Source organism: Hyposmocoma kahamanoa, unplaced genomic scaffold (assembly GCF_003589595.1).
Source record: "Hyposmocoma kahamanoa isolate Upper Pololo Valley unplaced genomic scaffold, ASM358959v1 144, whole genome shotgun sequence".
NCBI classification, from domain to species: domain Eukaryota; kingdom Metazoa; phylum Arthropoda; class Insecta; order Lepidoptera; family Cosmopterigidae; genus Hyposmocoma; species Hyposmocoma kahamanoa.
In genome coordinates, this window is record NW_020653513.1 from 401,771 (window position 1) to 426,129 (window position 24,359).

Genomic DNA, 24,359 nt, shown 5'->3' on the forward strand with positions numbered 1-24,359 from the left:
GTGGTGTGAAAAAAGACGGCATCACTACTCTTTAGATTGCGTTCTAGTCCTAACAGCATCCTGCAAACGTTTGCATCTAACCTGGATGCGCCGATGCTTTGTCATTTCATCCAGATTCTAGTGAGGTGATGGGGTAGTCGGCGCCTTGAGCAACAAGAGTTACAAGTAGGCTTTGGATGGCAAATAAATGATTTATTTATTATTATTATTAATATTCAGACCAGCCAGATTTTACTGGGCTTTTTTCTATTCCTCCTTATTTCCTTCAGCCTATCCATTGCTGTTCTAGATACTACTGTTACAGATAGAGTCAGATTATCGATATATTTACTAGTATTTCGGTCCCGTAGAGTATTTGAAGTGATTTTCATTGCTCTGGTACTCATAGTACAAGGATTTCCCTGGTACAAGACTAAGAAATTGGTGTGGTTGTATGGTACAGTTGGTGCCCTTACTTATATATCGACTATTTGTACTAAGTGCCATACAAATAGTGGATACGTAAGTGAGGGCACCGACTGTACATTATTATTATTATTTTCAGCCAGTATCTTTGTTCCACGTGTATTCTATTTCCAATTTTGTCGCCAATTTGTGAATGTGTTCATATATCCTTAATTAAATAGGCTTAAGTTTGACTACGTAACCCTAAATTAATACATAGTTTCAAAGTTCAATAATAAGGGCAAGCATTAAACTTAAGTATAAGATTACATTTCAGTTGTTGCGAGCGAGTTGTATGAGCATGAAAGTAGATCCTAATAAACTGCCTCGGCATATACTATGCCGATGACATATACCGCGAAAATTCATTGTTTACGCGGTATCGAAAACCTATGTGTGATAAGAGCGATGCCACATTGCTATCGGTGCATTGTGTCGTCGCCGTGGTCGAAATGCTATGATTTCAATGTACCCAGTACTGCTACATGAACATGCGGTAGTGTAATGTAACACCGCTTAGAATACGCACCGCAGCACCCCTGTCCGCTTTGTCTTGTGGCCCCTTGTCCGATGCGCACGTGTTCCGTTTTCGCGCGCAGTTTCAACGCGCAAGGTGGGACGTAGTTCTAATTTATATTAGTATAACGCAGTGTCACCACGCTCTGGCGTCGCAACGCCGAGGCAACGAAGCGTATGTCCTCACTCTAAGAGCAATGAGAGAATGTTGCGATGCGTAGCGATACCGCATTGCCTAACGCCTGTGTGGTTTTGGCGCGTTCTTCAATGGAACGTACCGGCAGCGCCCGTGTGGCATCGCTTTAACATAAACGTGTTGGCATAGTATTGTTTGTCGCTGATATATCGTGACAATTTCGCAAATAAATGTTACACCCTCCGATCGAACACCGATGTTTCCAATATTGTTTACATCTGCGCGATATGCGTGAAACCCGGCGTTCGTGTTTGCTATTGATTGATTCGGTTTTCCATTTTATCAGTCGCGGTTGCCTAAACAAAATTGTGAAATTGTAAATATTGTGTGCTCAAGCTTTGTTAGTTTATTTTACGGTTTTTCGAAAGTCGACGACGTTGTGTATTGAGTATACACGAAATTGGTTCCGATTCGTGAGATCTGTGTGAAGTAAAATAATTAAGTGAATTGGTGTAATATTTTTGTTCATATTCTTTTATGCTTTGCTTTTTTTTGCAAATATTCTTTGTAACATAAAGGGCCGTTCAGGTAACATAAGTAATATTAGCTACCGCTGTGGGTAATGAAATACGAGTCGTACTCGTATGCGGTATTCCTACTGGTCAAACCTAAGCAGATATCGCGGGGTGTGAGGAGAATCGCGCCACCAATTTGGCAAAGCAAGCGAGAAAATATCTCCGACCTGGGCGGTATGCTGTCGTGCTTATATCATATCATATCGTTTATTGCATTATGTGGTACAGTAAGGTCTTAAAAATAATACATAACATGATCCAACATAAACCCTGTAAGGGCACAGCAATTTGACTTACTTCACTAGGTACATTGTAAATTATTAATTATAATCGATGAATTCTTGCAAATTGTAAAAACAGTTCGACAGTAAAAAAACCTTTAACTTATCAACAAACATACGTTCCGTTTCAATATTTCGTATTATGAGGGGTATTTTATTATAAATTTTTATTGCCATATGGTGTGTGCCAGAAGATACAATGTGTAAATTTGTAAATGAACCGACCAATTTATTTCTTTTCCTTAATCTAGCTTTATAAGTATCATTACTTTCTTGTTCAAATAGATGCCTATATTTTCTTACAAACTTACAAATTTCTAATATGTATATTGAGGTAAGTGTTAAAACATTTACGACTAAACTTTAATTACGATAAAAACAGCCTTATATCTTTCTACGTTAGTCTTGATTATAATGACCCTGCCTACCCACACTTAAGGTATACGAGAAGGGCACTATAATCTGTGCGTGCACAGGAACCTTCTAAGTTCAAGTTTTGATCCCAGGTCAGCCAGTGTAAAGGGTTGTCACAAACCATTGTCACTGATTTTATCCGGTTCTGAAGGGGCTAGTGCAGTACCCTCCCTATTTTCCGGACAGGTACCGGAGCTGTAGGCACGCTTACTTCCTGTTGCGCTACTACCGTTGCCACCGCTAAGCCGTCGACTCTAAAGTCGCCGGAGATGCCGAATGCATTGTCCTGCGACCATATCCGGACGTAGCTTCTGACGTTAAGGGCAAGTCAAGTGCCCCGCGTGTCTCCTCGTCTAGACCACTACTAAGACGCGCTAGCTGCGTACGAGGCAGACGCTCCGGCTTACAATAAGAACAGTAATAGTATAGTTAATATTGTAAGCACGGCAGTATGGCGCGTTATTTCGGTTCAGCTTTAGCCCCGGAACGTCACACCAATACTCGGCGGGACACTGTGCGGTATTTCTCTCACAGAGGTAGCGATAATCGCTTATATCTGAACACGCCTTATTATTTTTCACTTCGTAACAAAATACGCAATATTTTTGTTGATGATTATAACACTGTATTATCTTGTTAACAAGGATGTATTCGTAATTTTGAATGTCCTCATTTTAATAAGCGTTTTTATATTTATAGTCGATATTTAGTACCAGTATTAGGTCTGGCTTTTTTAAAGAATGTAGCACGAAAAATAGGTTCGGATCCAATCTGATCAGTCAATGCAAATTCGAGTCACGTCGTGGCAAAATTTCGTCACACCATTCGCTGTGAATTCGTGACAGAGTTGCGAAATATTATTCCTAATTGAAAATTTCATAGCCGTTTATTTAATGTGACGTGTTGCGAATATATTATATATGAAACATGAGTGTAATCCCTTCGGCTTATGTATTTAATTGCTGGGTTTAATTAGGCGCCGTAGAAAAACATTTCAATTGTGACTTATTGAGTTCGTGGCGAGCATTGAAAAGGCTTTATTCTAGGATAAGGATCTAAATCGCGTTTAATTGCTTGTTCTTTCTTTTTTTTTGTCACGGTTGACTGAGATGGTAAAGTCATCACCCAGTTACGTCTAATATTAATGCAAACCATACTATTATTAACCGACTTCAAAAAATTAGGAGGTTCGCCATTCGATTCTATGTTTTTTTTATATGTACGTTACGCCATTTGTGAACCGATTTTGATGATTCTTTTTTTGTTGCAAAGAGGGTCCCTCAGATGTGGTCCCATTTAAATTTGAAGAAAATATTCCACCTCTAAGGGTAGTAAACTAGGGGATGAATGACTTTTGAGGTCGGTTTTTTTGGTACTCTGTACTGTTTTTCACTATAGTTACAAAAGTTATTAATTAAGTAGGGAAGAGCGGGGCTGAACGTTTCCATTTTCAAATAATTTCAAGTTTTATACTGATAATGAAGGATTTGATTTTCAACATGTGGAAATATTGAACAAATGTTTATCGCTCTTTGTAATAGTATAGTCACTTCTACTAATACCTCACTAGCCTTTTTCATAGAGGTAAATTTTTGACAAATTTCGAAGCGACACATTCAGCACCGCTTTGGGGCGCGTTGTTCCGCCTTTGAGGCAAATTGTTCCGCCTAGATTATGACAGAATAACAAAGATTTTCTTAAATAAAAACCACCTTTTTTGTAATTGTATGCATGTAATGTTTACATTATTCACAACTAACTTAAAAAAAAACAACTACATTCTTATTCATGAGTAATAATATTCATCGCTTTTTTCTTCATCTGAATCACAATTGAGACACACATAAGTGACTCTATCATCTTGTCTAAATATTTTTTAAGTTTGTGGTTTCGCAAACTTAAAACAAAGAAAAATGGTCATAAGAATTTTAAGTATCATTGCAGGTCAATTGGGGAAGTTGTTCCTAGGAACAATTAGCCCCTCGAGAGAGGAACTTATAGCCCCAAATTACGTTTTTATACGAAGATTGACATACCGGCAAAGCAATAGAATCAATGGAAAACATGTTCAAACAATAAGATTCCTTACTAATGTCACTATAATTTAGAAAAGTTACGTATGAATCGGCCCATAATAAACAAAGACAGACCAAAAAATTTAAACAAGAAAAAATGTATTTACATGATGTTTTGACAGCTCCACGCACATAGCCACACTTCCGTCGTCACTGGAGTAACTAAAATGGCCGCCGGCAATGCGCATCACCTGACGCTTTAACGACGTGCTTCACATGTTTTGCTATATATTTTTCTTGCAAAGATATGGCTGTGAGAACAACTTACCCCGGGAACTACCAGCCCCGGTCTCCCCTACCTTATTTTTTATTTTCCAATTTACGTTACATACCTTTGAGAAATTATTTTATTTCATTTTAACAATTAAATTTATTATTGAATTGACATTTAATTATTTTTTGTGAAATTATTCCACTAGTTTGTTATAATTATTATTACAAAGATCGTACACTCAGAAAAAATTCCTTCGATCCGGCCGGATTCGAACCGACGTCTCCAAGCATACCGTGCCAGACGCTATACCAACTAAGCCACGGAACGAACCAGCGGACCTCACGAATTTTTCTATGTGCTTATTGTCGTGTCGACGTATTTAAACGACACGATATTAATTAGTACTGCAGTCTTGTCTGCTTGGGATTTATCATCAGAGGAAATATTGGATCCCAAAGTGGTGGTACGGAGAAACAATCTTCGATGTTGAAGTTACGATTTTGAAAAAAAATTCATAATCAAAAAGCAATCGCGAAAACTTAAGTACTCGCTATCTATAAGTTTTTTTAAATTATTCTTAGAAATAGATAAAAACAATTGTTACAAATGACTATTGTAAAACATTTTATAATCGGATGCCATAATTAAGTTGCTAGTAAAGGGTCTAGATTATCAAGCTTGACACTTGAGAATTGAATTTAATAATAATAATAATAAGAGCTTTATTTATCTACATTAAATAATAATTTAGCCTTAAATAACATAATCTGAAGTTACACATGTAGATAAAAAGGCAAGAGTCTCAGCTTGAGCTGTTTTTCAGACTTTACCTTTTTGGTGAAACGTTAGATTTAATTCTGTAATATTAATAATATAATAATTCTGACGTGTCTCGACAAGCTCCAGTAAAATGACTAAAGTATACAATTTAAACTTAAAGCTATGATTACATTGTCATAATGGTACCAAATCCACATAAAATATTTCATTTCAAAATACATGAAGTATAGATAAAGTATAGATAAGGATGAACTGCACACATAATAACAATAAATAGTGAAAAATTATAATATATATATATATATATATAAATAAATAAATAAATAAATAAAGAACAAAAATAAAAATATGCATAAATCCGCTGGACGACACTACATCCAATTACTAGCAGAACTTTGCTTTGAAAGTAACCAAAGCCTGTATTTCCTTTTGAAAGTGTAAGAAGACTTCAAATTCCTTATTGGAGGAGGCAAATCATTTCAACACTTAGATGTAGCAAATTTGAAACTACCGCGATTTAACTTCTCTTGCGATAAGAAGTTTTTAGCAGCAGCAGAGCTCCTTGTGAAAGATATCGGTCAGGGAAATGCTGCCACCTTACCTATTTCTGCCGCCAAGCAGTAATGTCAGCATTACTGTGTTCTGGTTTTGAAGGGTGCTGGTGAAATTACAGGCACATGGGAATTGTCAACTTATGTTTCAGGGTGACGGGCGCAGTGGCAGTGCCCCTCAGATCTTTGCGATTTAAAGCTCTGAGTGGCACTGCAACTGTTATAGACAGGCGTGTAGCTTACCAGCAGGTGCACGACATGTTCGTCGTTGATATTATAAAAAAAAAACTAGTGTTGTCCAAAATTAGCATAGGTCTTGAAGAATTGGTGTCGTAATTGTAGCAACACCAAGACCAATATCAGGTGTGACTGACGCGAGACCAGACCAAGACTGGGTTAGTCTCGTCTAGGTCTTGCATCGAGCAACAATAACAACAACGCTCAAAGTTTAAAGTGTCTAGTTTCATTTGCTCTTGACGGTACTCAACAGTACGAGTATTAATTAAATTTTTATTGAATTGATATTCAATTATTTTTTGTGAAATATATATAATAATAATTTTTTGTGAAATATGAATAATACCGTGAATAGCGACATCTCTCGCCAGGATTGGTAGCTGTAAAGGTACTAACTGGGTGATAAATCTGTAATAGATTTCTCATAGATGGCGCTACGACTAAAAAGTCGTTGAAAGACCAAGTACAAAGACACGACGCAAGCACATAGAAAAATTCGTGAGGTCCGTTGGTTCGTTCCGTGGCTTAGTTGGTATAGCGTCTGGCACGGTATGCAAGAAGACGTCGGTTCGAATCCGACCGGATCGAAGGAATTTTTTCTGAGTGTTCGATCTTTGTATTAATAATTAGTACGAGTATTGTAATTCAGTTTTGCGACTAGTCTTGATGAAAATAGTGAAACTAATAAAACTTTTTTATGAAAAAAAAACCCGACCACAAAATTTCGTGGAATTACATCCACTTGCAAAGTTTTATTGAAATCGATTACAGGAAAGTGCGCGAAACCGGCTTCATCACCTAGTTTACCATCCTTACAGGTGGAATATTTTTTTCAAATTTAAATGAGACCACTACTGACGTACCCTCTTTACAACAGAAAAAGAATAATCAAAATTGGTTCATAAATGCCGGAAAAATCACGTAACACACATACAAAAAAATTTTAGAACTTCCGCCGTTTTTTAAGTCGGTTAATTAAACCTTTGTTCGCGGTACATAACGCTGAGTTCTGTTTCTTTTCATTAACGAACTACGACTACACCAAAAAAATCTTGTAGACCGATAGTTAATTGTTTAGTATCCATAACAAAGTTTTTATTGTCACGGATCTACAAAATGTTCTTCTCGTAATAAAGTTTTGCTGTCATGGAACTACTAAGTGATTCTTAAACTTTGTTATGAGAACTAAACATCTCTGTCAGCCCTTAGCCAACAAAGATTTTTTCTGAGTGTTATGTTTTCTTAGAGTCCACACAAGCTATTATTTATGTTAGGTAATAAAATAAATAAAGACAAATAACTTAGAAAAAATTACATTACATAAATAAATATAAATTACATAGGACGCACTATAAGTTTCCGGAACTGGCCACTTACATAAACAATATTTAAAAAGTAATTACAACATTTGGAAATGGAACTCTTTGGCTATAGAATACAGTTTGTTTCATCTGACTGTCACTTGTTTTTACAGTGTGGCGTCATTTTAGAAATTGGTTGTCTACATCACTATGGATTATACTCGTGAACTCAGCGGAGCTTCGCTCGACTTCAAACTGCTTTTGGCGATGAAGCACCATGCAAGACGACTATTTATAGCTGGTTTGCAGAATTCAAACGCGGTTGTATGAATCTCAGTGACGAATTTCGTGATGGTCGCCCGTCCACTGCTGCTGTGAACAACAAAAACATTGATGCTGTGCGCTGTTTGATCAAAACAGACAGGCATGTGACATATCATGACATTCGGGCATCTTTAAGCATAGGCATCAATCCTACTCAAACATTTGAGTGTGAAAAAGCTGTGCTCTCGGTGGATCCCACACAATTTGACTGAGGCTCAAAAAACGGATCGCGTCACTTGGTGCAATGCCATGCTTACCAGATTCAACGCAGGGGCGTCAAATGTAGTGTGAGACATAGTTACAGGTAACGACACATGGATTTATCGTTACGATCCACCGAAACAAAACCACCGAAAACAAAGCAGCAATCGAGCGTATGGGTCTTTCGAGATGAACCGAAACCAACCGAAGTAGCGTGCGTGCAAAGTGCCTCTAAGCGGATGATTGCTTCTTTTTTTAATAAAACTGGACACGTGGCTACTGTTGCTTTGGAGAATCATTGTACCGTGAAAAGTGATTGGTACACGATCATTTGTTTGCCGGAAGTTATTGACAAACTCCTTAAAAATAACCATAAACGCCGTATCATCTTGCACCACGATAATGTCAGTTCTCACACGGCCAGACAGACAAATGTATTTTCGAAGGTGAACAACGTTGACCTTATGAGCCATGCCGCGTACTGATTTAACTTTCCAGTAATACAAGACCAAAAATTAGAGTACCTAATAAATAATTTTGAAAAAGACCGTTGGACAAGTTAAATAAAAATTCTCAAGGCATTAATTAGATAGGTCACGTAGGTAAATGGCAATTAGTGGGCAAATTAACTGCGGATACACTGAGTTAGGTAAATTTTCACAGGCAATTATCCCCTTAATGGAACTAAGGGCTGAGTTATGGCTATAGTTACTAATTAGCCTCTTCAAAATGAAGGTGATAATTATCATTACGTTACTTTTGTACTCTGAGAATGGTTGTAACATGGTACAAACGAACCAGCCAACACAACAAAGTCACAGCACACACTTGTATGTAGTTGGAGTTATGCCTAGTTCGATGGTAATTTGCCGCCGCCGTTGAAAGGGCGCTTGTGACAAAACTCAGAACCGAGAAAATAATTTTTGAAGAAATGAAATTGAAAAATATCTGCTTTTCTCTTGACAGATCGCCTTTTTTTTTACTGATCACGGCATTACGTATACAAAACATTTTTTTTTAAATGTCAGTTAATGGTGGCAGTATTATGAATTAGTGGTGAAAGAGACTCAATATTTTAAGGCGTTTTGTAACGACTCGACGCCTTTTTACAGAAGTCGACTCTAAAATTAAGATTGGGGTTCCGAGTTTTTATTAATAAGACTCGGTCGTTTTACTAAAAGACTCAAAAGTCTTAAACGACTTGAACATCTTGAAAGACTTAAAGGACTCGAGTTGTTTGCAAAGAACCTACCTGTTTTATGTCTTATTAAACTCGAAGTTTATAAATAAAAATGACGTAAGTAGTATGTAGTAAATAATCATGTTTATTTACTTATAATAAAAATCGTAAATTAAATACCTTGTGGGTAGAAATAAAATCACGCCATACGGCTCATGACTTGCGACTCCCGATGCTATGAGGCGCCAGTCGTTTTAGTCCTATAAGTCTTTTAAGCTTCCTAGGGTCAAAAGACTTCGACTCGAATTAGTCTTCAGTTTTAGTCTTGTGACTCAAAACTTGAGGGTTAAAAGCCTAGACTAGTCGTAAGGCGTTAAAAATTTGTCGAGGTTTTTTAAAAGGCCTTAAAAGACTGAGGGTCGTATTCTAGAACTCTACTTAATGCTCGAGTCAGGACTTGAGTATGATTCAAAGCACTAGAAATCATACTCAAGTCCTTGCCATTAGGGTCGTATTTCCAGTGCTTGAAATCATACTCAAGTCTGCTCAAATCCTGACTTGAGCATTGTGTAGAGTTTTGGAATACGACCTTGAGTCTCTTTCATCACTATTATGAATTTATGCACTCGTACCAAGACTCACTTCAGACGCCATCGGGCATATTCTACTCCAAGTTACGTAAGAACTGTCTAGCAAACTATAAAAGATAGTATCTACAACGATTTACATTGATTTTCGTGTTGAATGTCAAGTTGAGTATTATCGAACTTTTTCTTTGAAGATTTCTTTTAGTTGCTCACCGAAAGTTATGCTGTTCCCTTTTGAACATGTTCTTTAGAAGAAACTTTTGCAATTAGTTCCAAGGAAAGGAGATTTCTTGTTTAATTTTAACTAAGTGGCGCAGTTAGCACGAACGTTGTAATTCCTCGGCGAGATAGGTGAGAACCATTTCCACCCTGCTGTCGTGATAACGTGTGATTTACGGAATACGGCTATTTTGCAAGCTAGAGTTAACGGTAATGAGAAACTTATCTATATTTATCACTATCAATTGCATTTAAAGCGTTTTCTAAAACTTACGAAAAATACATCAATAGCTTTTTTATAACAAAAAGGCGATCTGAAAAGTTTGTAGGAGTTTGTAGAAGATCTGCAAAGTTGTGTTGCACGTGTTTGCCAAGTTTTTTGAAATTGGTTAAAGGATGGATTCAAATATACCGGATTCATTCCCTTATTTGCCACCCTCAGGTGTGGAATATTCGCTTCAAGAATGAGGTATGGGGTATACCTCGTTCTTGAAGTGAATATTTCAAAAAAAAAAGAAACATCGAAATCGGATCACAAATGTAGGAGTAATAACGTATCATAAACAAAAAAAAAAAAAACAGTCGAATTGAGAACCTTCTTTTTTGAAGTCGGTTAAAAAGACAAACTGTACCAAAGGTCGATGTTGGTTTCGATTTCTACCCATTTGCAGTACAAATCGAGAATGTCAAACAATTAAAAAGATCTTTATTTATCTATATCGACATAACAATTTAGCCTAATAACACTAATTGTCTGTGGTTAGTGTTATGTAAATAAAAATCTCGTTAACATTTTTATTTAACTGCCTCCGTGGCCGAACGGTTACCATGCCGGACTGCCACGCAGAGGTCCCAGGTTCGATTCCCGGGCCGGGAGAAATATTTGTATGGCCTACAATTATTTCTCTCGTGAGTTTGGGTGTAATTTGTGTTTGTCTATATGTGTGTCCATGGCACCCGCGACACAGGGTTTCCCTAGTGCGGGGCCATGTAGAGTGTGTGCGTTATTTATTTATTATTATTTATTTATTATTTTTTGGCAGGAGTGTCACATATTCTAAGTCACATGCTTGATCCCAAGGGCACTGACTACACACGTGTAGTGCAAGTCAGTGAGCATGGTTACCGCAATTAAATAAAAAATAAGAATTAAATTTTTATTGAATTAATTAATTTTTATTCAATTATTTTTTGTGAAATTACTCCACTAGTTTGTTATAATTATTAATACAAAGATCGAACACTCAGAAAAACACTCATAAAAAATTCCTTCGATTCGAACCGACGTCTTCTTGCATACCGTGCCAGACGCTAGGAATAAGAAGTTTTTTTCGATTTATGTTTTAATGATTTGGGTTCAGTTTCGGATATAGAATGACCTCTGTAACTATGGCGAGAATGCAAACTAACACATTGTATTATATTTTATTTTATTGAATACCATGTTTTTACTACAGTGACATTAATTTTTTGGTGAAAATACTCCACAAATTTGTTATTATTATATTGATACGAAGAACGAACATACACAAAGAAAAATTTCATCGATGGATAAGTGCCTATATAATCACAACTACAATTTTTTGAGACAATAATTTGTAGCAAAACGTAAATAGGAAATAATAATTTGTCGCCATTGTATTAACATTTGAATACATATATAGTTGACACATGCAGGCACGCATGCACAAATCCGCCCACCCGAAGCCCGCCCGCCCGTGGGACCAATATTGAGGCACAAACTCTTTCGATCAAAAAAGAATCATCCAAATTGGTCACAAATGCCGCAGTGATATACCTACTTACATACAAAAAAATACTGTCGAATTGAAAACCTCCTTTTACTTTACTTTTGAAGTCGGTTAAAAAGAGCACCGCAGTAAGGCCTCATTATGAGTCAAAGAGGTGCTCCTCTTGCCAAATAACGTTCGTATTGAACAGATCCAGATTAAAAGTATCATACATATAGTGTTAAAATTATTGTTTCCACGCCACATAAACTCCTTTTTTTATTGAAATAGTGGAGACCATGGTAAAGACCATCTCGGTCAGCCGTGACCTTGGGACCTATAAACGGCCCGAAACGTTGGTTTGTTTGAAAAACGACTGTACGCGATTTAAATCCGAAAATATAGTCTTAATTCCTATCTGCATGTTTTTCATAAACTGTTTTTATATCATAAGCAACATCTTAATTATTTTAAGGGCAACGCATACTGTTCTAGAACATTGCTGTTGATATTTAGAATGCCATTTATGAAGTATAAAACTACAGTGAAACAAAAACTTTATACAAAAAGTTATTTATTATGCACAGCTTTTGCGTATTCGGTTGACAAAAATCCACGAGAGCATCCGTCTAACTTTTTCGGATTGTTTCTACCTATGATTTATGAAAACAAAAAATATTAAATTATAAATTCTCTTCTTTGTTTTAAATGTTATAAGGAATAATATAGACAGTTTGTACCTCGTGGAAATGATCTTTAAATTCAAAGTACCAAATGACTACTGTACCAGGCGGCATGATGTGCCCTTGTTAGCAACCGTGTCTTCACGCACTGAACAGTACCGACACTCGCCCCTTACCCATGCAACTACACTCCTCAATTCCGTACTCGCAGCATCACCGCAGTGTGATCTGTTTGTGACTGGGATAGCGAAACTGATGACTGAATGAAAGAGAGTGCTAGAGAGAAAACAGGATGGATTTTAGTGATATTGATAATTGAAGTTTTGATTAGTGACGATATTACTTTTTTAATTCTGGTTGATTTTGTTTTTATGTTTCTAAATTAATGTAACGCCATGGTAAATACCGTTATGTTACACTTTTTTGTTATTGAATAAATAAATAAATAAATTTGAATACATACGTATCTATAAAGAGTAATCTCTGAAGTTTTTTAATGATTCTATTCAATGTAATATGCCTGCCTTATTAATAAATTATTCAATCGATTTCATTCCAAGTGTAATATAATTACTATTAGTAGAATTTTGAAGTCGCAGGTATTTGTTGTACATCATAAGTTATGGCTTGTTATATCTGTTATATTATAAGTCAGGGTGGCATAAGTGTCGAAACACAAAACTGCGAATTGGCGCGATGCGAATGCAAGGAATCTCACTGCCACGATTTGGGTAACCATTATTTCGACGATCATCAACCGAGCTGAACGTATTTTTTACACTAGGTGGCAACATGGATCGTAACAAGAGTGTTGCACTGCTGTTATTGATAAGAAAGTATAGAAAAAAAACACTAAGAAGATTAACATTGCAGGAATGCGCGACGCGGAGCAATTCGCAAATTCTTGCGATGCGTCGTGCGAGCTCGTAGATTTCGGCGATGCGACGTCGCATCGCAGTTTTGTGTTTAGACCCTTATAGTTTAACTCACCCATATCCACCACCTCCCAAGAAGAGGCCGTGGATTAGAACAAGACTCGCACCATTGCCATGAGTTTTTCGGTGAAGGAAAATATCGTAAAGAAACCTGCACGTGGAAAAAGGTTCACAACCTGAGTCCCAAACCGCATTGAGCCTTAGTCCCTCGCCTGAGAGGAGACCTGTGCCCAACAGTGGGTCATATAAATGGGTTAACAATGATGATAATATCTTTTATGGACACAGACTTTAATTATTTACAGGCTGCCTATTATATTAATGATAATAAGGTTACAATTATTACCATCGGTAAAGTACACAGTGTCATTATTATCGTTCCAAACGCTTTTGTTCAGTGTTTGAATATTTAGTACTTTGTTTTTTATTTAACAATAAAGTAAAATGTCACCAGAAAGCAATCGGCCAACGATACGAGTGAACAATTCAGATATGGGATGAGATAAGTCGACATAAGTATCAGGAGGCCGTGGGGCTGGTACAAAATTGAAAGCCAATGTGTATGTTCGGTCACGTAGAAGAAAAGGTGTTTACGCCAACGTGAATGGGGGGTATCATGGGATTCGGCTAAAACACCCTTCGCACCGAAGATTGGCTAGAATATGATTTCTATTTTAGGGTGGAAAAATCAAAACCGATGTAGTAAAGTGTTAGGTTAGAAGAGCTGCTATAGATAGAAATGATTTCATTCTACTTGGCGAATCGGCTTTGTGTAAACACTTTGCACGTATTTTAAACATTCATTGCAATTAATTTTATTAGATTATAAAAGCGCAAAAGGCAATCGATGTGAAAGCAAATGGAGTGCGGTGGGCCACCGGACTGCTGCCATCATTCACTTGACTCGTATTTTACAGCCATTAAAAATCAACTCTAAATACACTATTGTGAGGCTGTCCGCACAAAAGCCAATTCTTTTTAGTTTTTTCGAATTTTTACTACCTCGCGCTCGGTCTTTCGGTTCGTCATTAACTTCACTTATCGGCGAACATTTAACCATTTTATTATTCTTTTACGATTATAGTTTCCTACCAATCAGTCATTGTATATATATTCATTATAAATAATAACAGTAAAACTACGAATTGTACTGTAAATAAGTATCACATAATGTTTTGGTACCGAATGCACTGAACAATTTCAGTCTTGCGTATTTTCTCAATAGTGTGTTTAATTTTTTTTACCAAAAATAAGTTTTAGGTTCCAATTTCCCTTATACAAAATCTTACGATAATGACGTACCCCAGCAATAATGGACACACTGTATTAATGATTATCACATTACGTACAGTTGACCACCATTGTTTGCATAAGGACGTTTGACCATTTCTTTAACATAACTACTCTAGCGTGCACGCATAAATTGCATAGATCACATTAGGTACTGCATTCGTACTGAAAATGTTGCTCAAAGTATTCGTGATAGTGTTATCAATAAGTCAAGTGTACAGTGTTCCAAAGCGAAAGAGCTATTCGGATCTGAAGTCGTGCAATCTCGGCCCTTTAGCTAAGGAAATAGCTTCTTACGATACTGTAGTAAGGAGTATATTAGACTACGTCAGAGGACCATTCAAAGGGAAGACTTATGCCGAGTAAGTATTGTTCAGCTTTTTAATAATATATTTTGTCATTATTGGTCGAGCCGACCTGAAAAGGAGTGCGTCTTTCGTATATGAGCTGGAAGTAATATTTTGTTGAGTTGTTAATATCGTGATTGTTATGAAATTCAACAAACACACAAATAGTGAAAGTCAAGACTTAATTGTTATGGATTTGTCCTTGGCTTTTTGCAAGGTTTTTGATTTTTGTTTTTTTAAGAGATTTTTTTACAGGTATTAGAAAATTCTCGACGCCGACAATAAGTTTTTGTGTAAAGTGACGGGACGAACAAGTCGTTGATCTGATTGTAGATACTAGAAAAAGCATGCCTATCTATAATAGTTGCATTGCCACTCCGAGCTCGCAAATCTGTGAAGGGTACTGCCACTGCACCTATCACATTGATACATAAACTTAACAAGGCCCATGTGCCTGTTGTGCCACCAGCACTTTTATTCTTCAAATCTACATACCTTATCTAGTACTTCTCTGAATGAATTTCAGTGGCAATAATATTAGTTAGATGAGAAATTGATTGAATATCAAGAGATTTAGGATTTCGTTTGGAGAGTATGATACGTGTTAAATTCAAGGGTAAAGTTTGTTATGTATGAATAAAACTAATCCAAAGTTATGTTATTATATTTACTCTTAACCATAATCAAATAAACGATCAATTGTACTAAACGAATAAATTTTATTGCCCATTTGATGCCTTAGAGCCATTAGAATCGGACCAGCAACGCGTCACGGCGTCGCCTCAAAACGGAACATTGAACGACGGACCAAAGTTGTGTGGTTTGCGATTAACAAATTTACGTCCGAATTGCTCGGTACATTAGAAAAGTACGGAGATAAAAATTGGAATACGAACAAGTATCTATAAAATAGTAGCTACTTGTAGTTAGAATTCAAACAAAAATTGAAAGTTTGGAATTTGTAGTATTAGAGTGTTCACTATAATGGACTTGTTTCATAAAGTTGTTGTTATTTTATAGGTTGGCAAAATTCGTAGACAAGTTTGGTGCTCGGCCTTCGGGCTCGGATACACTTGAGCAGTCTATTGACTATCTGGTCCAGTTGACGCGAGATGAAAATATCAAGGATATTGTCACGGAGGAAGTCAAGGTTTATTATACATTGTTTTATTTACCATTTTTGTACTCTTCAATAACAGCTACATGCATTATCAAAGATATTACATTAATATTTTTTTTATTAGAGATTGCTTATCGATTGAGAGGTAGGCGGTTCGATTCCCTTTGGATGCATATACTTATGACCTTAATTCCTGAGTTACGTAAGATTCTGACTGCTTAGTCACCATATCTCTCAACAAAGGTGATGGAAAATATTATGACGTGACCTTTATATCGAAAACTAAATAATAATAATGATAACGCATACACTCTTAGGCGCGCACTAGAGAGACCCTGTATCGCGGGTTCCATGGACACACACATAGACAATCACAAATTACACTCAAATATTTCTCCCGGCCCGAGAATCGAACCCGAGACCTATGCGTGACGGTTCAGCGTGGTAACAGTTCTTCCATGGAGGCAGTTAACAACAGTTAAAAAAAGAGGTGTCTTGAAAAACGTGTAGTCTCCAACCCAATTGTGCCAGCGTAGCGTGCTGATATCCTAAACTTTCTGTTTCGATGAGACCCGTGCCGTAGTGGACCGCACAATAGGTTGATCTTGATTTTTTATTGATTTTCTAAGAATATCGCATCTAAAAATTAATATTGCAAACAATACATTTTAAGGTTCCACATTGGGTGAGAGGCAAGGAACAATTCACACTATTAAAACCAAGAGTGAAAAATATCAATGGGTTGGGGTTCGGTTCAAGTATCGGCACTCCACCAGAGGGCATCACGGCTGAAGTTATAGTTGTGTCAAGCTTTGACGAATTTAGCAATATTTCTGAACATGATGTTAAGGGTAAAATTGTTGTTTTCGATCCCAAGTTTGTAGAATACTCTGTGACAAACATATACAGGACGACCGCAGCGTCTGTTGCAGCAAAAAAGGGGGCAGTTGCAACTTTAGTGCGATCAATAACACCATTTTCTATAAATTCACCGCACACTGGTCAACAATCCTACGAGGAAAACGTTGTTAAGATCCCAACGGCTGCTATCACAGTCGAGGATGCAGATTTAATGCGAAGGATGTTTGAACGTGGTGAAAAAATAGAGGTCCAAATACAAATGTCAGCTACAACAAACGATGATAAAATTTCAAGAAATACTTTAATCGATTTGAAAGGTACTGAACGGCCTGAAAAACTTGTAATTGTATCCGGTCATGTAGATAGCTGGGACGTTGGACAGGGAGCTATGGACAATGGTGGTGGAGTATTTATTAGTTGGGCTGTACCTGTGATATTGCAACGACTTAATCTTAGACCAAAACGAACTATTAGATCAATATTTTGGACCGCAGAAGAACCAGGTTTGATTGGAGCGACGGCATACGAAGCGAAACACAGGAATGAAAGTCATAATATCGATTTTATTATGGAATCCGATGAAGGTACCTTTGCACCACTGGGTTTGGTAGTTACTGGCACACAAGAGGCGAGATGCATTATAGCTGAAGTTTTGAAACTGTTCGAATCGATAAATGCGAGTACATTGGTTGAAAGCGACAGTCCAAGCTCAGATATTAACGTGATCGTCGATACTGGAGTGCCAGGAGCGGGTCTGTATAACGCTAATGATCGTTATTACTGGTTCCATCACACTGAGGGAGATACGATGAATGTAGAAGATCCAGACGAATTAGATTTGGGCGCTGCAATGTGGACGGCGGCTGCTTACGTCATCGCCGATATTTCGGTTGATATTCCACGAGCACAAGACAAAGCTAAGAGAAGTTAAATATTAGCAACTTTGTAAAAGCGCATGAATTTAATATTTTTAAAACAAAATATTTCTGAATAAAGCATTGTTAATATTCATTTTTTTACATAACATGTTGATAACAATAAATGTGTCCTTTATTCATGGTGCAGTGTGGTAATTACTGTAGTTTAACATTAGACATGTTTATTTTCTTTAACTGTCAGACTAAACTGAATTGAATTAAATACTATATTGCAACTATTTCGTTCTTAGTAGAATAGTACACATCTACATTGCAAAGGAAGTAATAATAAGAAGAAGTAATATAATCAAGGTTTTCGAGTCGTTTTTTTGTCCCAGAAATACTTCACTGACATTCAGGATTACAAGTATATGGAATATAAATGTAATTATAAGAAGTTATTAGGTAGTATAAGTGTTGGAAAGGCGTGCTTTACCGTGCAGTTAAGACAACAGATTGATAAGCAATTATAAAATATTTTCCATTAGAACCCTTTAAACATGTAGGACTAAAGGATATTCTTTGTTATCTATATTTGTTGGCTATTTCTGGTTTAGGCACCGGTTTTTCACAATATAATTATCGTTTTTATGTCTTGTTCTTGATATTATGCTCAATGTACCTGTATTGAGGTAAAAATTACACAAACTTATTGTATTATTGTTATTATATTATTATCGTTTTCATCTTTCCAATTGATCTTTAATTTATGGTGTATAATATAACAGACCTTATGATATGACCAAAATAATTACGGACGATTCTGAATGATGTATTCTTATTATTGTATTATTATTTATCTATTCTTATATACATAAATATAAGAATACATAATTAATGTTACCTGGAAGGTTTCGACAAGAAGCTCCAGAATGGCGAAGTTTGTCGACAAATTCGAGACACAGATAAAAAGACGTAAGTTATTGGTGTACTCTGTTGATTACTTGATTCAACACACGCAGCAGACAAACATTAACATTGAAGAAGTTATATCGACAATATGAGAGGCAAAAGATTGTTGAGGAGGGAACTATGAGCAAGAATTTGTGGAGTACTGTAACTGAAATCGATAGATCTAAAGTCAACTCGCCAGCCATAGAACTACTTGCTCGAGAATCAAACAAAAGAAAGTCAATTAGCAATGTGAAAGAATAAATTGCTGACTTTGGCCGATTTCTTGCTAGTAAGGTCCAACGAAGCAAAAATTGGCCACGCTGGCCCAATGCGGGTTGCAGACTTCACAAGTTTTCCGGAGGTTGGGAATCTTCTTCGACGAACAAGTTTCATTACGATGTTTTTCCTATACTCTTTTGGTGACGTAAATACGAGGGTCATCCAGAAAATATGTTCCGTTTTGGTCTGTAGGTCACCAGATTTTTTCTCACAAATCTGGTAATATTGTACGAAAGAGTGGAACTTTCTGAATGTAATGAAAGGTGAAGGGCTACGGCCCTAGGGCTACTACGGTAGCCCTAAACACACGGTTACAGCAAGTCATTGAAACGGAGCCCTCGACGTCGCGTCCCGCCACATCGGTACCTGTTCTTTCTCGAGTTGTTCTGTGCGGAGTGATTCAACTTCTTCAGTTTTTGCCTTAAGAAGAAACAATTAACGTCTACCGGCAATGAGACCCTGAAGAAGCTTCGTCAGGCCGTGTACCCTCTGCACGACAACGCACGGTCTCATGTTGCTCGTGGCGCATCCGCCCGATTGCGAGAGACTTCTCGATACGGTGTTTTAAATTATGTTACCGTTCCACTGCTTCCTATAATTATAAAAGTTTAGCTTGATAAGTGTAAAATTATCTGTTAGGGATTTTAATTACAATTAGTTATTTTACAAAACTAAAAATTTTGTTATCAAAATCCAATTACCGCTGTCTGCCATTTGTAATATCAAATTAGTAACGTTGTTAGGGCAAATAAATTGTAACGGGTCCACCGCGAGCCCCAGACCTTTACTTATTGGATTGTATGTTAGTTTCTTACCTCAGTTGTAAATTGAAAAAGTTCACTTTCAAGAGAAACTTCTTTACTAATAAAATTAAGATATTTTGAAGGTGAATTTATAAAAGTACCTACAATGTACGGGAGAAATTCAGTCGCATATATAAAGATTGTTTACTCGCTGAAGACTGGGTCACAATAAATCGTCGGAGTGGGACATCGATATTGGGCTTTCTCTCTCAATTGAGTGACGTAGGCACGTGACGCGTGCGCATGCTCGTTATCAATGACAACGAATTGATGCGGTACCTTTTGAGTAATTTCTTGCCTGCGATTGTCAAAATGTTGCAACCTTATTTTTATTTTAATACATTCACTGTTTGAACGTTGACCCTGTCTCAATGGATAGTTTTTATAGAAATCATATTTTTTTGACCTGTCGGAAATAATACCATGGCTTTTTTATTTTTTTGTAGTATTATTGTTTGGTAGCTGTTTTATAAAAATTTATAAAGCATACTGTAACCAGAAAACAATCGCTTATCGATAAGAGTGAACAATTCAGATATGAGATGAGATAAGTCGACATAAGTGTCACAAGGCCGTGGGGCTGGTAGGAATTGAAAGCCAATGTATACTTGTGTCCAACAATGTCTACTACTACTACCCTACTATAAAGGGGTGTTTACGCCAACGTAAATGGGGGTATCAAGGAATTCGGCTAAAACATCCTTCGCACCGAAAATTGGCGAGAATATGATTTCTATTTTATGGTGAAAAAACCAAACCGAAGTAGTCAAGTGTTGGTAGTATAGAACTGATATAGATTAAAATGATTTCAATCTATTATGGTGAATCGGTTTTGTGTAAACACATTGCACATATTTTTAAATTGTAATGAATTTTTATTAGGTTATAAAAGTACAAAAACTAATGCATTTGGTGAGCACAAAGAGGCAATTGACGTGAATGCAAATGGAGTGCGGTAGCCCACCGGACGCTGCCATCATTCACTTGCCTCATATTTTACGGCCATTGAAATTGACGCAATCAACTCTAAATACACTATTGTGAGGCTATTCGCACAATAGCCAACCTTTTTAGTTTTTTAAAATTTTCTATTTTGTACTCGGTCCTTCGGTTTGTCATTAATTTCACTTATCGGCGAACATTTTTTACGATTATAGTTCCGTACCAATTTCTCATAGCATAAATTAATAATTAAATATAACAGTAAAAACTACGAATTGTATTGTAAATAAGTATCGCATGATATTTTGGTGTCGCAATACTGTTATTTTTTATTTGCATGTTAAAGCTTTTTTAAGCAAAATCTTTCCGATAATCTAGTACCCCAACAATAAAGGACACTCTGTATTATTGATTATCATGTTACTGCACAGTTGGTCACCATTGTATGGTTAAGGACGCTTGACCATTTGTTTAACATCACTTCTCTTGCGTGCACGCATAAACTGATAGATCATATTAGGCACGGCATTCGTTCAGAAAATGTTGCTCAAAGTATTAGTGGTGGTATTATCAATAAGGCAAGTGTATAGTGCTCCAGAGCGAAAGAGTTATTCGGAACTGAAGTCGTGCAATCTCGGCCCTTTAGCTAAGGAGATAGCTTCTTACGATACTGTCGTAAGAAGTATATTAGACTACGTCCGAGGACCATTTAAAGGGAAGACTTACGCCGAGTAAGTATTTTTCAGCTTGAACTTTCTAATCAGAGATATTGTCATTATTGGTCGAAACGACCTGTTCAGTTGCTGTTATCGTGTTGTTATGAATTCTATGAAATTCAATACACATACCAACAGTTTTAATATCTGGAAGACCTTCGACATTGACAGCAACATGTTAGATTAGAAACTGATTAGATATACAGATCTACAAAATTCCATTTGAAGAGCATGATATATGTTAGTATCTATCAAAGATCATTTCTTAAGATAAATATAATCCTCGTTATTCAGATAAGATAGAACCAATACAAAAAGGGCTTGCGCCTATCGCTACATCTTAATATCTCGTTGGCGTGGGAAGAAAAATGAATCTTCTACCAATTTCGATAGTCCTTTTTGTTTTTACTGCTGGTGAAGCAAAAAATTTGCCTAAAAATTCGGTTTGTTCCGATATATTGGACCCGGCTTTAATAGCAGAGATAGCAAGTTACGAAAAAGTCAAAGATGAAATCGTGAAATTTGTGACTGAAGGTGAATTCAAGGGTAAAGTTTATGATGAGTGAGTAAAATTAACCTAAAGTTATGTTTTTATTTACTCTTTCTTAACTATAAACAAATAAACGATTCAATGTACAAATAAATAAAGTTTATCGTTCATTTGATACCTTAGCACTAAATAGGCAACGTGTCGCCGCAAAACATTGACAAATGGACCCAAAGTTATGTGCTTTACAGTATACTTGTGAATTGTTATTCACAAGTATACATTTTATTTACCCATGACTTACTCGGAACATTAGAAAAATTCAAAGATAAAAATTAGAACACGTACCTGTATTAAAAATAGCACACACTCGTAGTTGGAGTACAAAACGTTAAAATTAACATAACCCGGTTAATAAATTCAAAATTTACATTATAATAGTGTTTACTAAAATTAATTATGTGTTTTATAAAATTGTTCTTACTTTATAGGTTGGCAAAATTCGTAGACAAGTTTGGTGCTCGAATTTCGGGATCGGAAACTCTCGAGCGATCTATTGACTATCTGGTCCAGTTGACGCGAGATGAAAATATCAAGGACGTTGACATTGTTACGGAGGAAGTTAAGGTTTATACTTCATTGTTTTACTTATCTTTTTTGTGAACTTCAATCAGTTTGTGTTTTTAAAGAATTAGCTATGAAAGATAAGGCAATAATATACTTTTTATTAAATAATGTTGTAAGCCAACGGAAGAACGATTGCTTCCCTCAAAGTTTGACGGTTCGAATTCCAGAGGCACCATGTATATCGCTTTGATTTTTACGTTAGGCACATTTGTGAAACTTAGCAGAAACACCTGTCACTTACAAGGAAGGAAAATATTGTGACGAAACGTGAATGTCATAGATGTTTCATGGCATTTAAAAACGTGTTAAGTCCCTAATCAACATTAGGTCTCGGAAACATTAGGTCGGACTACGTTCTCTAACCTGCTCCTTAGAGGAGACCCTTGTTCAGCAGCGACACGTACATTGAATTGATGATGATTCTTATATTTGGTTTTCTAAGAATGTCGTATCTACAAATAAATGTATACTGCAATAAATGTCATCTAAAATTTAAGGTACCGGACTGGGTGAGAGGTGAGGAAAAATTCACACTATTAAAACCAAGAGTCAAAAATATCGACGGGTTAGGGCTCGGTTCAAGTGTTGGCACTCCACCAGAGGGCATCACGGCTGAAGTTATAGTTGTATCAAGCTTTGATGAATTTAGCAATATTTCTGAACACGATGTTAAGGGTAAAATTGTTCTTTTCGATGCTAAGTTTGAGAAATACTCAGTGACAAACATATATAGGACGGCCTCAGCATCAGTCGCAGCAGAAAAGGGGGCAGTTGCAACTTTAGTGCGATCAGTAACACCATTTTCAATAAGTTCACCGCACACTGGCCAACAATACTACACGGAGAACGTTGTAAAGATCCCAACAGCTGCCATCGCCGTCGAAGATGCGGATTTACTACGAAGGATGTATGACCGTGGTGAAAAAATAGAGGTCCATATACAAATGTCAGCTACAACAAACGAAGACAAAATTTCAAGAAATACTTTAATCGATTTGAAAGGTACTGAACGGCCTGAAAAACTTGTAATAGTATCCGGTCATGTAGATAGCTGGGACGTTGGACAGGGAGCTATGGACGATGGTGGTGGAGTATTTATTAGTTGGGCTGTACCTGTGATATTGCAACGACTTAATCTTAGACCAAAGCGAACTATTAGATCAATATTTTGGACTGCGGAAGAGCCAGGTTTGATTGGAGCGAAGGCATATGAAGCGAAACACAGGAATGAAAGCCATAATATCAATTTTATCATGGAATCCGATGAAGGTACCTTTGCACCACTCGGCTTGGTAGTTACTGGTACACAAGAGGCGAGATGTATTATAGCTGAAGTTTTGAAACTGTTCGAATCGATAAATGCGAGCACATTGATTGAAAGCGATAGTCCGAGCTCAGATATTAACGTGATCGTCGAAACTGGAGTGCCAGGAGCGGGCCTGTATAATGCTAACGATCGTTATTTCTGGTTCCACCACACTGAAGGAGATATGATGAATGTAGAAGATCCAAACGAATTAGATTTGGGCGCTGCAATGTGGACGGCGGCTGCGTACATCATCGCCGATATTTCGGTAGATATTCCACGCGCATAACAATATTCCAACAAAAGTTAAATACTAGCAAAACTTAATACTTGCACATGAATTTTTAAAGAACATGTTGTTTGTGATAAAATCAATGATATCAATAA

General features: G+C 36.7%; 2 protein-coding genes across 5 annotated transcripts; both read left to right on the forward strand.

Moving 5' to 3' along the window:
• The first annotated feature begins 999 nt into the window (after positions 1-999).
• Positions 1,000-18,353, forward strand: LOC113240499 (carboxypeptidase Q-like). 4 transcript variants are annotated; one of them, XM_026477826.1, is made up of 4 exons: positions 1,000-1,057; positions 14,793-15,035; positions 16,041-16,170; positions 16,814-18,353. In XM_026477826.1, exons 2-4 carry the CDS (start codon positions 14,845-14,847, stop codon positions 17,930-17,932), a joined length of 1,440 nt encoding a protein of 479 aa, XP_026333611.1. In that variant the 5' UTR covers positions 1,000-1,057; positions 14,793-14,844; the 3' UTR covers positions 17,933-18,353. The 4 variants fall into 4 exon arrangements, with proteins under 4 accessions (XP_026333611.1, XP_026333610.1, XP_026333612.1 ...); XM_026477825.1 differs by lacking the exon at positions 1,000-1,057 and adding an exon at positions 1,356-1,608; XM_026477827.1 differs by lacking the exon at positions 1,000-1,057 and adding an exon at positions 1,356-1,472 and having other exon boundaries at positions 14,825-15,035.
• A 3,552-nt stretch (positions 18,354-21,905) lies between these two features.
• Positions 21,906-24,359, forward strand: LOC113240500 (carboxypeptidase Q-like). The gene is made up of 3 exons (XM_026477828.1): positions 21,906-22,114; positions 22,531-22,666; positions 23,164-24,359. Exons 1-3 carry the CDS (start codon positions 21,921-21,923, stop codon positions 24,259-24,261), a joined length of 1,428 nt encoding a protein of 475 aa, XP_026333613.1. The 5' UTR covers positions 21,906-21,920; the 3' UTR covers positions 24,262-24,359.